Source organism: Spodoptera frugiperda, chromosome 29 (assembly GCF_023101765.2).
Source record: "Spodoptera frugiperda isolate SF20-4 chromosome 29, AGI-APGP_CSIRO_Sfru_2.0, whole genome shotgun sequence".
Lineage (NCBI taxonomy): Eukaryota > Metazoa > Arthropoda > Insecta > Lepidoptera > Noctuidae > Spodoptera > Spodoptera frugiperda.
In genome coordinates this window covers 11,949,831-11,967,074 of record NC_064240.1, presented here as the reverse complement: position 1 = coordinate 11,967,074, position 17,244 = coordinate 11,949,831, and the positions used below count along the sequence as shown (strand labels likewise).

The 17,244-nt window shown below is 34.4% G+C and overlaps 1 protein-coding gene across 1 annotated transcript; it reads left to right on the top strand.

The window, feature by feature from the left end:
* The first annotated feature begins 1,252 nt into the window (after nucleotides 1-1,252).
* On the top strand, nucleotides 1,253-16,796 carry LOC118268089 (aminopeptidase N-like). Its single transcript, XM_050706680.1, is given in 14 exon segments — nucleotides 1,253-1,292; nucleotides 3,089-3,560; nucleotides 4,370-4,534; nucleotides 4,997-5,311; nucleotides 5,509-5,692; nucleotides 6,087-6,244; nucleotides 11,266-11,474; nucleotides 11,931-12,070; nucleotides 12,849-12,983; nucleotides 13,381-13,561; nucleotides 13,679-13,856; nucleotides 15,459-15,605; nucleotides 15,805-15,883; nucleotides 15,959-16,796. Coding segments are annotated over 14 exon segments (2,706 nt in total). The 5' UTR covers nucleotides 1,253-1,267; the 3' UTR covers nucleotides 16,277-16,796.
* The last annotated feature ends 448 nt before the right edge of the window (nucleotides 16,797-17,244 follow it).

The following is a 17,244-nucleotide window of genomic DNA, read 5'->3' as shown; positions in this document are numbered from 1 at the left end:
CTTTGGCCAAGGTCATAAAAGTGAATAGTAAATGCTGCGCATGTGCTGAATTTCAGCAAATAATACTAACAAACGCTTGCTCAATGCGGGTTGGCGATTTCAAACTATAAGCCATATAATACAGAAATTGTAAGCCCAGGGTTCTTCACGATGTTTTCCTTCACCGTTTGTCAGTGGTGTCTAAACGGTCTTAGAAAGTACAAGATATTATTTTTACATAAATAAGCATAAGACTTTGTGTTTGAATTCCGAATCAGGTCGATACAAATCCATTTCGAAGGAAAACCGGACTTAAGTAGTATCGAGTGCATTTAATAAAAATATTATTATCGCTAATCATACTATTTAAATAGATTAAGATAAAAAAACATTAGGTACAATTATCTTTTTTTATTTGTGTGTAATAAATACTTATCGATTTTCATTCTAAAGTAGGTAATGTCGGTATGATAAAACCACAAATTGATTGCATTAATTCTTTTTATTATACATATATTTCAAAGTCATAATCAAATAGCGGACATTTAAAAAAAAGTTAGCGCCTCTTTCTTTTGAGGGAGGAAATCATCCGATGTTTTCTCACCTCTTCACTCTGAGTGTACTCAGAGTCATTTAATGACTACTTAACACAACAGTAAGCTTGCTACAATCATTTTGGTTCTCACAAAGTAAACGTGGGAACTTACGGTACTAACTAAAACACTCTTCAAAGAAAAGGTTCCGTAAAATTTCAATAGATGGGGTTATATGTCCTAAAATTTCACTATCCGTAAGAGGAAAATATTTTATTATTATTAAATTTTACTTCACATCACATGAACAGCCTATAAGTGGCCACTACTAACCAAAAACCTCTTTTCACACGGAGAAGGTTGCGCATTTACTTAAAATCAAAATATTTTTCTAGATACAACAATATTCTCTAAGAGAAAATATTATACCCATCAAGATTTTTTCTAATACACTCGATGTTTCTGCCAATTGAAACATATTTATTTACCCACCGCTTAATAGTAGCCATTTATATTTTTCTGGGCGCCAATAAAAGTTATTGTTTTATATCACATTGGAAATCTCGAGAATGTTATCGCATTGATAAAACAAAAAACAAGTTATGTATACCTACTTGCTTTTATGTAAAAACGTGCTACAGATATATATACATACCTACACGTGCCAATTTTATATAGATGTATATTTATCTATTATTTTCCATTTGGTAACTAAAGATTAGTGAGCCAGAATATTTAGCGAAGACCAATCAAAAATGGACTTATGTGAAATGAAATATGGTACGTATCAGGTTGCATTATGTTATTATAACTTTGTTTATTATATAGATTACGAGCAGGATATAAGGAACATTATTGATTGCACAATGTTGAGAGATTAGACTACTGCGAATGAGTAAAAACAAAATTTTAAACTTAATGTAATTTGTCGTAATTTTGACAGCAAAAACTGTTGAAAAATTAAATATCGATTTGAAATAAATATACTATATTAACATATGTGGGAACTATTCTAATCTTGTCTGTGGACCCTAGTTTTTATACAAAAACTAATCACTCTGAATTTACTCATTATGTATTCATCATAGTATGAGGTTTTATAGCCTATAACCTTCCTGGATAAATGGACTATCCAACACAAAAACGATATTTTAAATCAAATCAGTAGTTTTAGCAAGTTCAAACAAACAAATTCTTCAGCTTTATAATATTAGTATAGATAAACATATAAAATTAAAGATGTAAGATTAATAGTACTCTTATATATTATCTTTTAAAAATCAAATTAAGGCAGTTCTGTTAGAATGGACTTCATGATGGTATTCTACAGACTTCCAAAATATTGAGACTACTCAAATGATTGGGTAACTCCATCTTCAGCTATGTCAAGTGGATTGTTGTAGAATATTATCAGTGTTGATAACCTATCTATATAGGTATGTGCCGCTCTATACATTTATCACAATAATCTATGAGACGGAGCCGGGAAGATAAATTAATACCTACATGTACATGCTAAGCTGCGTAAGAATTTATATAAAACATTTCAAGACAATGAATGGGTTTAAAAAAACAGTAGTTTCGAGAGACTCTGTGGACCAGTAGGCTGCGCACGCTACTCATGATGAAGAGTCCCTCCGTGACTCGAAACTAGTAGAGTAAGAGAAAGTAGTACAGCTTTTCTCCATCAATTTACCTGGAAAACCGTGATTCTTAGTTAATTTAATATGTCTCACGATAGCCGGTTTTAAATGTATGATTTTCAACAATAGGGTGAGAGATTCGAAAACTTGAGAAGTATTGTGAAAACTAGTTTAAGTGGTATACACTTACTAAGTATATTTATTTAGATATCACTGGGGAAAAAACGATAAGGAAACCTAGACTTCTAATTTTTGAGCACACGTGTGTTCCTTCCTTCTCCGTGTGAGAAGAGTACTTTGCTGATGATGATGATGATGAAGTAGAAAGATTTTATATTAGGTTATACAGTTAGTTTGTAGAGAGAGTTCTAAATGTTTACTTGGATTTTATTTTTGTTTCATTATGGGGTCATTAGAAAAATCGAATGCCAGTAAAAATCTATATTTCATTGTCTTGTAGAATAGAGTTATTTGAATTCATCTTTAAAGGAATTTTAATCCGGAACTTAGAGCTCTGTAGAACTAAAGACGAAACATTTTAGATATTGTTATCGTATCATTTATCAATGATCTGCCAGGAAATTCCAATGTGTTTATTGGGTGTTAATAAAAAAATAGAATATTTACTATTGCGACTAATATACCTAAAAGGGTGATATTTATAACAACATTTCCCTTAGAGATTACCCCTACCACCAATCTCTCCAATCTACGAATCCCCAACAATCCTCAAATTGCTAACTCTCAAAAGTCCGTCAACGCACTTGCAACGCCTCTGGTATTTCGGGTGTCCATAGGCGGTGTCGATTGCTTACCATCAGATGATGCGTTTGCTTGTTTATATTCCACTCATTTATATCGATTATATCGCATAAAAAATCCTATTCAGAAAATGAATTGTTTTTAATTTATCCTATTTCTTTTCTCTTACAGAAATGTATTTACTGACACTACTTGCCCTCATCGGGTCGGCGTTTGCCGTACCCGTGACAGAATTGTCAAAGCAGAGCCATGCTGACAAATACGTCCTACCCAGGACTGTGATGCCGTCATTCTACGACGTCGTTCTATTCCTCGACCCCGACAATGAAGCCTACTTCGAAGGATCAGTTGACATCAGAATCATTCCTGTAAAAGACACAAATGAAATAGTTCTACAAGCTATGGAGATGACAATTGATTCAAATAATATTGAAGTGTTTACTGACACCCAGCCTGAAAACAATTTATACAGTTCACACACGTTAGCTACTGATGACACACATTTATTCAAGATCCAGTTGAAGGAAACATTGCCGGCTGCTCGTGTCCACACCATTAGAATCAAAAACTTCAGAGGCCAATACGCGACTAACATGTTCGGTATTTACGTGTCCACATACACCAATGAAGCGGGTCAGACTGAGTAAGTATTTTCTTAGCTATTTTAATTACAAATACTCACATGTAATTATTTAGTGCTACTCCAGATAATTACTTCTCCTACTACTATTCCAGATTTCAGTAGCTGTGGATTTGTAGTACTATTTAAATTTGTTTTCTTTTGCTCAAAAATTACAATTACTAACAACATTTCCAAGTAAGCCATTTCTTTCGAAATGATAATATAGTACATAATACATATTAGACAAGTCCAATGTAAAAGAGTTTCACGCTAAAATAATACAAAGAAAACATAGTAAAAGTTGGTCTAGAGGGTGTCTTATACATAATGCATTATTCACATTTCTGCAAAGCCCCTGTTTCCACAAACAATACGGAGTATATCAAATCTTGTTATAGCACTGAGATTACAAGGCTATGCAAAAGAAGAGTTTTAACCTTTTGTTTATGTTAAAATAAAATAATAGAGCGAGTCTGGATTAGAAATGAAATGAAATAAAATGATGAAATGATATTTATTTCTGTAAGTAGGTTATAAAATAACACTTTTACACGTCAATATTTCAAATAGCTAGATGAGGCCGGCATTTCCTATCCGACTACTCTGAGAAGAAATGCCAAAACAAACTCAGAGGTCATAGTCTCTTTTAAAGTCCAGACAATGAAATAGAGGATAATTAGAATTCCTGTGTTCGAAATACGATTGTGAGTTTTTCGATTTAAAGTTATTTTCTACGATAGAATAATAATTAACAAACATGAAGCTGAATGGTACTAACCAAGTACTTACATAAAATGTAAAATATATTAAAAGATTTTGAAAATTTCCAGAAAACTGATTACGTCACAACTGCAGCCTACTTTTGCCCGCCGTGCGTTCCCGTGCTTCGACGAGCCTTCCTTCAAGGCCAGGTTCAGGACCACCATCTACGCTCGACCATCTTACAGCGTGGTCGAGAGTAACATGCCTTTGAGTCCCCCCGACGATTTGCGCAAGTAAGTATTCCGACAAACATTTATTACTTATACAAACTTACTAACATTTAACTTCTGTACCTGTTTGACGAGGAACTCGACTAGTGTCGCGGAATGCTGCTCATGAATATGAGCGTCTGGCATGGCTTGAAACTAGTCGATTTCCTCGTCAAACAGTTACTTAAGTAAGCCGATAAGATAATAATTAATTTAGTAACTATGGTTCTCGAAATTTATATTGAAATTATTTAACTTTTGAAACCAAATTTTAAATTAAACTGATTTTGAATCAAAATTAGTTTAAATTAATTTGATTTTGAAAAGAATTTTGTGTACAACAAAATTCTTGTTAGGTACTTTCATTTGTTAGAGTTTCGTTTTATGCAACACATACACACATAGTGAATACATTTTATCGTTAGTTATAATAATACTACTTACCTACACAGTCGATGCTCCAATCACATAATGTTATTTTTGCAGAGAAAACGTTCAGGGATGGAATAAGTACGAGTTCCAAGACACTCCATTGATGTCCACATACCTACTGGCTTACCTGGTCTCAAACTTTGAGAAAATTGACAACGCGGTCGAGCCCATCTTTAACGTTCCATTCAAAGTATTTTCAAGGCCTGGCATGCAGAAACCTGCAGAATTTGCCCTAGAGTTCGGACAGAAGAACATGGTAGCGCTACAAAATTACGTTGAGTTTGACTATGTATTACCCAAACTGGACAAAGCTGCTGTTCCTGATTTTGCTGCTGGTGCCATGGAAAACTGGGGGCTGGTCATTTACAGGTATGCAGTCCGTTATGGTCCATAGTATTGCTCTATTCCGTCTTTGTGATTATTTCTTAGAATCTTGTTTTAAAAACTGAACAGTTCATAAAAAATATATTGCATTTTATTGATTTTTTAAAGCCTTTTGATTATTGACTCGAGTTTTTAAAACCTTTTGATTATTTGTAACGGAATCAATTTTTTTTCGATTTTAGAGAAGTGGCTCTTCTGGTGACTGATGGAGTGACGACTACTGCTACAAAGCAAAATGTTGGTAGAATCATCTGCCACGAGAATGTTCACCAATGGTTCGGCAATGAAGTCAGCCCTGACTCTTGGACTTACACTTGGCTGAACGAGGGCTTCGCTAACTTCTTTGAAAACTTCGCTACTGATATGGTGCATATTTTTTTTTTTATTTCAAGAGCTATCGTCAATTTGTAATCTATCCATACTTTTAATCAAAATTATTATTTAAAAGATCGAGTGGTTGCAAGTGCGACTACCGGGCAAGGAGTCTCGGTTTCGATTCCCGGGTCGGGTGAAGTAGTACTGGGCTTTTTTCGGAAATTTCTCAATGGTAGCACGGAGTCTGGAAATGTGCCCGGTATATTATGGCTCACCACATAAATTGTGCAATGTGGATGTACATTGGCATTATGTGCCATAATGTGCACCTCTGCCTACCCCGGCTGGGATTAAAGGTGTGACGTTATATTTAAAAGTTATGTTCATTGTTAAAAGTTAAGTAACTCACTGACCTTTTTCTAATTTTTTTGCTTTGTGTCCTCAGGTGCTGGATGAATGGCGTATGATGGATCAGTTTGTACTGGCTCTACAGAACGTCTTCCAGTCTGACGCTGTCCTCATGGTGAACCCCATGACCCACGCTGTCTACTCTCCCTCCGAAGTCATATCAACTTTCAATGCTGTCGCCTACCAGAAATGTAAGTAAACAGCTATACTGTATTTGCATCTTTAGTTTTTACGCTTTTTTTTTTTATGAGACATGCCGGTAATCGAGCATACGTATTACCTGATGGTAAGCAATCGCCGCCGCCCATGGACACTTGAAACACCAGAGGCTTTACAAGTGCGTTACCGGTTTTTTGGGAGTTAGGAATTTAAGGGTTGTTGTTCGGGAATGGGGATAGGGAAGATTGGGAAGGGGGAATTGGGCCTCCGGTAACCTCACTCACACAACGAAACACAACGCAAGCGTTGTTTCACGTCGGTTTTCTGTGAGGCCGTGGTATCAATCCGGTCGAGCCGGCCCATTCGTGCCGAAGCATATCTCTCCCACGCTTATTGCAATATTACTCGTAATATCAGAACAAGCGTCAAGCGTTACTAACATTGAACGATTATAGAAACTTTTTGTTCCAATTGAGAAAGAATCATCAAAATCCAATAAATTTTCTCTCCTTCTCTTCCACATGTAAGATAAATATTTGTGTCAAACGGAACAAAAACGCATCGACTCGTACTAAGTATTACATATTTGGCCCATTAAATAAACGCGTAGAATTATAGCCTAAAACATGTAGGTACTGCGAAAAACGTCCAAGGTATAAATAATTACTAAAAATAGAACTGTTAATTTGTAAATCATTTAGAAATGAAAAAAATACGACTAAGTATGTATAGTAAATTATACAGATAATACATAACCTAAAACATTACAAAATTTATAGATACAATATTACCACTCATCTATATCTACAAAACTTGAGAAAAAAAGCATAGTTTCCACAAATAATGTGTTATAATAAAAGTCTTCTTGATGGCCCCAGTGTGGTTTACTTTTTTGCAAAACGAAAATGTCTCTTATCAGGATTGAGAAACTGATACAGTACGCTATCACCTACTATCACTTGCTCGTTATCTCGACTGACATGTGAAATGACTTTTGTAACAACTTTTTAGGATATAATGCTATCTAGATACTAGTATCAAGTTCTTATCTTAGCTTGATATCTGTATTTGCTCGAGAACGTTTTAAATTGCGTTTTTTTGTACAACCGATCGTGGTTACGACGTCATTCGAGCCAATGCTTACTGATGTATGATTAATCTGACACTTTATGGATACTTATTAATTATAGACAATATTCTCATCCTCATTATTTCTTTAACCAACCGCCACCATACTCAGAGTAATTTAGTAGTTGCTAAACCTAGTCCTTAGCAATTGATTTCGGAATAAAATCGTTACTAAGGAAGGAAGTTTAAGTATTCATTAAACATCTATAAAGTACAGCAGTAAAACATATTCTGAGTAAAAACTACCAAATAATTGATGAAGTCTAATTTCTATATTTACGGCATTACAAAAAATTTTCAATTATTTGGTTTATAGAACAACGAAAAAACATGTCATTTTATATTATCGTTTATTAAAAATTGATGTTCGGCTGACTTCTTAATAATTCTAGCCATATTTCATTTTCCTTTACTTATGCAAATATCACATGGTTCCGTAATTCGTATATGCTTGCAGTTCCTCACTTCCAGAAGTATTCCGTCATTGGTCAAACTACAACAGAAAAAATCAATTATGTAATTATTTTTGTTAATTTTTGTTCACCAAGTTATAAGAATTAGTTAAAGATAAAATAATTCTAAGTGAATATTTAAATGATACGGGTTAGCGTGAAATTCGTATTCTTGTTATTATGCCTAGGTCATCATTTAGCCATCTCCTTCCCTCTCTCCTTCTCTTCCACATGCTAAGATAAATATTTGTGTCAAACGGAACAAAAACGCATCGATCGTACAGTATTACATATTTGGCCCATTAAATAAACGCGTAGAATTATAGCCTAAAACATGAAGGTACTGCGAAAAACGTCCATTGGTATAAATAATTACTAAAAATAGAACTGTTAATTTGTAAATCATTTAGAAATGAAAAAAATACGACTAAGTATGTATAGTAAATTATACAGATAATACATAACCTAAAACATTGTTTCAAAATTTATAGATACAAATTACCACTCATCTATATCTACAAATGCTCTACTTTAGTAAAAAAGCATAGTTTGAACAAATAATGTGTTATAATAAAAGTCTTCTTGATGGCCCCAGTGTGGTTTACTTTTTTGCAAAACGAAAATGTCTTTTCATAATTGAGAAACTGATTCCAGTAGTCTATCACCTACTATCACTTGCTCGTTATCTCGACTGGCATGTGAAATGACTTATTGTAACAACTTTTTGGATATAATGCTATCTAGATACTAGTATCAAGTTCTTATCTTAGCTTTGTGATATGCAACTAATTCATTGTGTTCGATGGAAAAATTTTAAAGTTGCATTGGATCTTTTGTACTGACCGATCGTGGTGTACGCACTGTCGACTTCTCTTGCTGAATGTCCATTATTGCAAAAATTTATAGTCTTCAACAGGCACTGGCAATGGAACCTGTTTGATGATATATTTATCCCTGAATTGCAAGAATAGACAATATGTATCATAGGTCATTATTTAGCTTTACCACCATGTGGCTCGCAACCATACTGCCAGAGTACTTTACATCATTTGCAAATTAAAACCTTTAGACATTAAACAGCCTTCCACGGCAAGGTTTTACCAAGAACACCTTGCTCATGCCACTATAAAATACGTTACTAAGGAATGTTTCTGATTAAGTCTTCGGATTATAGACTATTCATTATGTATTTGACTTATTGTTTACAGCATAAACACATTCTGAGTAAACATATTTTGCACCAGCTACATGTAAAACTATAGAAAAATGTGCCGTTATTACTTAATCAAAGTAGACATCCAATTTCTTATAACTTTACGGCAACAAATTGATGTCAATATGAAAGCAATTATAGTTCTGCTGGATATGAGTCAAAGGTATTTAATAATATAAATCTCTGGTGGCGGTACCAATGGCGTCAATTTGACTTTGGCGCTAACACAATCCAGGCTTCATTTTTGAATTTCATCCCAATGTGGCCATACAATATTCATTAGTCCAATAGCAACAATTTGCTCTGAACTGCAATCAATTTTATATCTGAATGCAGCTGTGAGGATTCACAACATTTCTATCTTGATATGATGCAGTTCAAGTGCATTTCGCGCTTCGCGTTGCTCAGTAGTTTAATTTGCTCTTATATTTCTTTGACTTGCCGTATTTCGGTTCTGCGGCCTACAGTTGGTGGCAAAAAACGAAAGTCCAACTGAAAATAAAAAGCTCTCATACATTTTCTGCTTAACCATGTAAACCAAATTGTAGTAGACCAAATAGTAGCACAAAAGTGGAAAAATCAATATGAAGACGTGAACTTACCTTGATTAACAAACACTTATTAGCAAATAAAAATCTTCAGTCTTGTAAAACTCGAAAAATATTAAGAAAATCTCTGGAAAATTTGAAAAATATACATTTTATTTTGCATATTTTAACCTCACCCGCAACACGAATGTCACTGTCATTCACACCAATAGACTATTGAAAGAGCATCTTTCTTCGAAAACGTGAATAGGAACTTTAATTTACACAAAATAAATTTCTGCACACGCGTAGACAGTTGATAATTTGCATTATTTCTGAACGCACGATGGAGTTTCTATTAATGCTTAATGCACTTTTCAACATTTTCAATGGATAAAAAAAAATACAGACAATTGTTTATTCTCCCTTTTCATATTTATGCATAAATGTCTTTATTTACAGAATTTGAATTTAGAAACAACAAATATTTGACGACAAATGAAAATTTATTGAATCTAGCTTTTTCCCGCGACTTCGCCCGCGTCTGGTGGCGGTCAAAATGCTGCCGTATGTCATCAAAATGTGAATTACTTGAGAATATGTTACTGTTAGCTTTTTAAAGATATGTATTCCATAGAAACACGACCGCCGATTCCATTTTATAATCACGAAAAGTAGCCAAGGTTATCTATATTATTATCCTTTAGTTCCTAATATTGCCATGTTTTGGTTATATTCCAAAAAAATCATTCGTAAGCGTAACCTCAACACAAACAATTACTTTCGCATTCATAACATTAGTAGGCAGGGATATTGGCGATTTAAATCTATAATATGTGTATTTAAATAAGAATCGAACGCGAGTCTCCACAGGCAACGTATTAACGAAAATGACGAATTTTCAAGCACATTAATTCCTCTATCAAACATTATACGAAGTAGATTTTTTTTCGCTCCTCATTAAGTGTCTAAATACAAAATTTCACTGTTACAGCTTTAAAAATGACTTTCCATATGACCATTCATCCCCTATTTTTACACTGGCATTTTGTTGCAGTAAGTAAGGTCTATTCTATCTCAGTACCAAATTTCATCAAAATCGGTTCACTGGTTTAGGCGTGTTTGCAATTATGCAATTACAGACAGACAGAGTTACTTTCGCATTTAAATATTATAGGGATTCTATGCTCCAAGTCTCCAACGCACACTTATTCAATAGCATTTGTTTTTTAGTATCCAATAGCATTTAAAACATAAGTAACAATGTTATTTAGTTAGAAAACGTTTGTATGGGATAAAGAAAAGGGCAAGGGTTTTTCCGTCAATTATTTGATATTTTCTCGCCGTAAAAACCATCCTTGAAATTCGACGAATATTATGAAAAAAGGGCCAAATTGGTCCAGACGTTCTCGAGTTATGCGCTTACCAACACTTTTAGCGATTCATTTTTATATATAAGATAATAAGTTAGGTGCCACCAGATACGCAGTGAATTTTCTTTATTTTGATACGGAAAGTTAAATAAATAAGGTTGTTTATGTCTTTTTAGAGTTATTATTTTTTTTAGTACACATTTACTTTATTTTACACTAATATAAATGACATGAACTTTCTTAACGTAAACAATATAAGTATATTTGGTTACATAAAGCTATGTATAGTTGTACCTTATAAACATTCTATGTCAATATTGATTTACTTAATCCAAGAAATCTTTCGTTTTCTTTGAACACAATTTTTGTTTTCCTAGGAACGTTACCTCACAGACAATAAGCTGACAGCTCCAGACCGCTGGCACGTACCCATCAACTGGGTCCTATCCACAAACCCTGATTTCACAGACACTAAGCCACAAGGGTGGGTGCGTCCTACCTTCCCTGCTCTTTCCTTCGACATCCCCGGTCTGGCACAAGCTGATTGGTACATCCTCAACAAACAACAGACTGGTAAGAACTTCAGAATTATTTAAAGAATAACAAATTCTCACTCAGCCAAATATTGTACCGAGTAGAGGCGTATTGTAAGATCCACACTTGAACAGTGATAGATAACACCAGGGCCACGACCATGTTAAGAGCGTACGAAGAAGAAGAACATAATTATAAGAACAATACTCTAATCCTAACATCCTCTATGTAATCACTAACAGGATTCAAGAGTAGATCTAACATCATTCTTCTTTGATTTTATACCGTCCAGCCATTTCAAAGATTAGCTAGAACAAACAGACAGATAAAAATTGTAAAAATATTATTTTGGTGTATGTATATTCATATACTCATAGTAAAAATCGGTTATTTCAACATTACAAACAGACAATCCAATTTTATTGATTAGTCTAGATTGTAAACAGAGCATAGTTTTATATTTGGTTTATTTTTACAATGATTTATGTTTTTTAGGTTACTATAGAGTGAACTACGAAGTTTCGAACTGGGTTGCATTGGCGAGCGCATTGGGAGAAAACCACGATGTAATCCATGTTCTGAACCGTGCCAACCTTTTGGACGACGCGTTCAACCTGGCCAGAAATGGACGCCTGGTAAGCAAATCTAGGAAACTGCTAAACCAAAACCAACAACCGACTTCTTCTACGTATATACCATAGGTAGTTAGGATTAGAATTTCATTAACCAACTGTAACTGTTCAATTACCAGACTTAAGAAGAATGCGACAAACTCATATCATATACCTACAGATATTTTAATGACGAATACCAAATAGTAATCCCATTGAAATTGTATTCTTCTTTTTTAAATTACTCTGAGCGCACACAAAAGGTATTTCAATTCGCAGCGATAATTGGAGTGGAATAAAACAGGATTGTGGCTTGCAATATTAACTGCTGGTTTGAACAGAATAGTAACGAGATTCTGGCTCAGCTTCAGTGCAACTTGTGCTATACAAATTGTATGAGACTGAGAGCACCGACCAAGTTTTATGAGAAAGTATGCCTACGCTGCGGCTTTTGTTCGTGGATTGAGCATTGTATGGATTTTTTGAAATGCCCTCAATTATCATGTTTTTATTTTCATGTCCTTTTATATATCCGTGCTGTAAAATACTTTCTTTTCTTTTTTTGCTCTCGCGTATGGATCTGATGTAAGTACATGAGTAGTAAAATTGGTGTCACTTAATTAAGACTTCTTATTTCATTTGTATGTCAATATCTGACGCGTATTCTTCTTACTAGTAAAAGTAGAGAAGAATAAACTAATTCATGGATTAAGAGAAATAGACACCATCTCCTAGTTCATGTTATTTTAAAGAGAAATATATTTCGGTAAAAATCTAATCCTTCTATTTTTTTTTTTTTCAGAATTACCAAGTTGCCTTGAGCTTATCCAGGTACTTGGTCAAGGAGGAGGACTACATTCCATGGGGTGCCGTCAATCCTTCAATCACATATCTCGACTCAGTCCTCACTGGATCAAGCGTTTACAAATTATTCCAAGTAAGTGCCATTTTAATCTGTATCAAGTACACAGTTACTTCCTCGTTAACATTGCTGAATATCAGGACCCTTAGTACGAAACGAGAGCGTGTTCGGATCTCTGATTGGCAGGTTCGAATAAATCAACCAATCACAGCGGCTGACGCACTCTCTTTTTTATTACTTTAAACGTAAAAGCAAACTCGTACAAAATTTCATAATTCTCAATATTGTAGTGTTTGTTTGTAGACTCGGTCATTATTACAACGGAGTTGTTTAATAAATCAATCATAATTGATAACTGATGTCAATTCAACGGCTTTGGCAAGACCTTGTTGTGAATATTTTAAAATGGCCGTGAATGTCTGTAGCTTTGAAGCAATGATTCGCTTTACTAAACCTTATTATTTTTTTGCAGCAATACATTCTACAGTTGACTGCCCCGTTGTACGAGAAACTTGGATTTATAGCAGATAATGATGATGAACACGTGACTGCCTACCATAGGAATATTATCCTGGATCTGAACTGCCGTCACGGAAATGAAGCGTGCACCAGTACTGCTCAGACACTCCTCGAAAATTTCAAGGACAATCCAGGTAAGTCAATGAATTTAATTATTTTGGTCGCACCTTTTCAAGGTTGGATAAAGTTTTTTTTTTTTGCTTTATGAAAAGCAAAAATATTAACATGTATTTATTTATTTTGTCATATAGTTGCACATAATTTGAATCCTGACATTCAAAATCTGGTTTACTGTGCTGGTCTTCGTGGAGGCAGTGTGGACAATTTCAACTTCCTTTGGGAAAGATACTTGAACAGCCAAGACCACAGCGAGCAGTCCATTCTGCTGAATGCTCTTGGATGCACCTCCAATGCGGAACGTCGTGAATTGTAAGTTGTATGTTAATTTAAAGACAAATATAATCTAAGGTGTCGGAAAGCCACGCTTCAGCACGAATGGTCCAGCCCAACCGGAATGATACCACGGCCTCACAGAAAATCGACGTGAAAAAACGCTTGCATTGTGTGAGTGAGATTACCAGAGATGCAAATATCCCCCTTCCTCATCCCAATCCCCGATTCCCCAACAATCCTTACATAACGTGTTGCAAAAATGCTTTGTATCATATTTTTCTTCCCAATCAATGTAGTAACCTATATTATTTTTGTAAGTCACAATAATCATAATACAAATATAAGTAAACGGCCACATGAAATAAAGATAGATTGATGGATTTCTTTCATAACTGGAATCTACGTAATCTTTAAAATTTATCAGTAGATATTATCCCACCCAAAACATAAATGTGAATTCGATAATATTGGAATGCTTCGCCTATAAAAGAAGTGAGATCTAAATAAGTACCAAGTTCCATACACAGACCTCAGTTAAAAATGATATAACAAGTTGGCAAGTTTTCACACACTTTGTTATAAACCTACTAAACGCAATGAGTCAAGTATATAATTTTCTATTAAAACTTGCCAAGTTATATCATTTTTAACTGAGGTCTGTGTATGGAACTTGGTACTTATTTAGATCTCACTTCTTTTATAGGCGAAGCATTCCAATATTATCGAACTTGGCATCCTTTCACATTTATGTTTTGGGTGGGATTTCATTTATTTTTGTAAGGTTTATTTTCTTTTTTTCTTATTTTACTTTACTTTGACTAAATACAAACCTTCGTAACGAATTTTAGGTCGGTACGACCATTGGAAGATATAATATAAATTTTTTGTTTTAGTTCCTTAGGGGTATGAATTTACACCTTCATTATTTTTAAAACCGACTCACACTTGGCCATTTTCAGATTTTTTCCTTTACCTTGACCTAAAGACCTACCTCCATGCCAAATTTCAAGTCAATACGACCATTGGAAGTGGTCTAGGTTTTTGATGAGTGAGTCAGTCAGTGAGTGTATAGTAAAAATAGCGATTTTCTGACGTCAATATCTCAAGACCTACAATAGGTACATTAATGAAATTTTGTATTTTAGATAAGTAAGTAGATCTCGACAGATACTAGAAATTTCATATGCGTAGATAAAATAGATTTTGAGTTATAGGTGGGTCGAACTTGGCCCGAAATGGTTCGTGTAATATAACCCACGGCCGGTGTGTCGGTTTTTTTGCTCGAACTTGGCGGACACACTGCCGTGTGTCTAGATAAAGTCTCTCGATACGATTGACAAACTAGATAATATTTCATCGTTACTTTTGGTAATTCGAATTAATATCGATTTTTGGGTTATTTTTTTCATTCTATAGTTTGTTCTTGCATGCATACGAAATTGTGATTTAAGCACTTACAATCCACTCCAATCCAATGACCAATTATTACCTCTCCAATGAGAAATTATTGAAAAATAAAATAAAAAGAAATGAATCTGCTCAGATATACACATGAATCATCAGTGTGTTTCAATCTTAAATACACCTGATATGATGTTGCTACTAAGAACTTATCACATATATTTTATTTTTCACCAGCTACATGAACCAGGTTATTAGCGACTCGTCTCCTGTCAGAGAACAGGACAGGCACACAATCTTGGTGTCTGTCACCAACGCCAGTCCTGAGAGCACAAATGCCGCTCTTGACTTCGTTGTTGAGCACTTTGCGGCTATCCAACCAAGGTAATATTGTTAAAGAGTTTTTTTTTCTTTCTCAGAAATGATAGTAGACAATTGTTTAAATATACTGAAATCAGAATTTATAAGAAGAGCGGCAATCCTAGATTTTTAATGAACGAAAATTCTTTATGAGTTTGTCCTACAGTTTTATTTTTTCGTGTTAAGAATGTAGTTTTCTCTTACTTTACTCATATTTTTACAGAGTGCAAGGTTTGACTGGCACCACCAACATCCTGAATGCGTTTGCCAGAAGACTTACAACTCAAGAACATTCCGCGAAGGTAAATATTCTTTAAATTCCCGTATATATTTATATCCAAGTGACTTCTGCTAAATTATTTGTTTGCCTTTTCTAGATCGATGAGCTGCACACACGCCATCAAGCCATTTTCACCGCTGGAGAGCTGGCTTCAATCGCTGGAATCAGAGACAATATTGCTGCCTCCATTACTTGGAATAATGAATACGCACAAGTTGTCGACGACTGGTTCCAGGACAATTACGGTGACGGCAGTGACGGCCCTGGCGATAGCGGTGAAGAGGGCAGCGGTGGAGAGGGCAGCGGTGAGGATGGAGATGGTGGTGGCGAAGACCCCGCTGGTGGCGGTGCTGCCAGCCTGGTATCAGGCCTAGTAATCTTAATTTCGTTTGTAGCAACATTTTTCAATCATTAACATATAGGTTGTACTAATTATATTTGTCTACGTTTGGCTTAGTTTCTACATTCCTTTTTATTTGAACATAACATTGACTGGACAATATTATTATATTAATGTTCTGATTACAAAGTATGTATGTTTGAATGACGATATATATCCATCTACAATCTACGTGCGACAGAAAGGTAACATTTATTAAAATAAATAATATATTACTACATCAATGTTAATGTCACATTAATGCTTAATCCAATCTAACGTTTAATGTTATAAAGTAATTATTATTACATTCAACAATGAAGTGTTCCATTAAAATACTAAATCATTTGAAAAGACAGCTTCGTCTATAGCTATTAATGAAATAAATTATGTAAGACTGTTACATTCAAATGGAAAATAATTTTAACTGTTAATATTGTATAATAAAAATCCATAATTTTTGTTTATAATAAGTGTACAAATAAAATAAGATTATATTTTTCTATGAACCTTGTTAATGTTTGTATAGTAAATATTTATTAAATAATAATAATTATATTTGGATTTTTATTTCATAGAATTATTTAAAATTGTATGCAAATGAGGCTCAAAGACGAACATTGGCTTACTAGAAATGATCTTAATAATTATTCGAAGAGGCATAGTAAGAGCCTTAATATATCGAACATAGAGTAGTGTAGTATCTGTTTTATGGGAAATACGGCAAACGTGTAGACAGTACCCTCAGTACGAGTTTGCTTTACGTTTAAAATAATCGGAACGAGAGCGCGTTTGACGCACTGATTAACTGATTCAAATGCACAAACCAATCAGAGCACCAAACGCGATCTCGTTTCGATTACTTTAAACTTAAACAAAACTCGTACTAAGGGATCAATTGATGGTAAGCAATCGGCCTGCATTGCTCACGGGTGTTAGAGATTTGAGGATTGGGATTGGGCTTCCAGTAACCTCAGTTACACGGTGAAACACAACAACGGCTT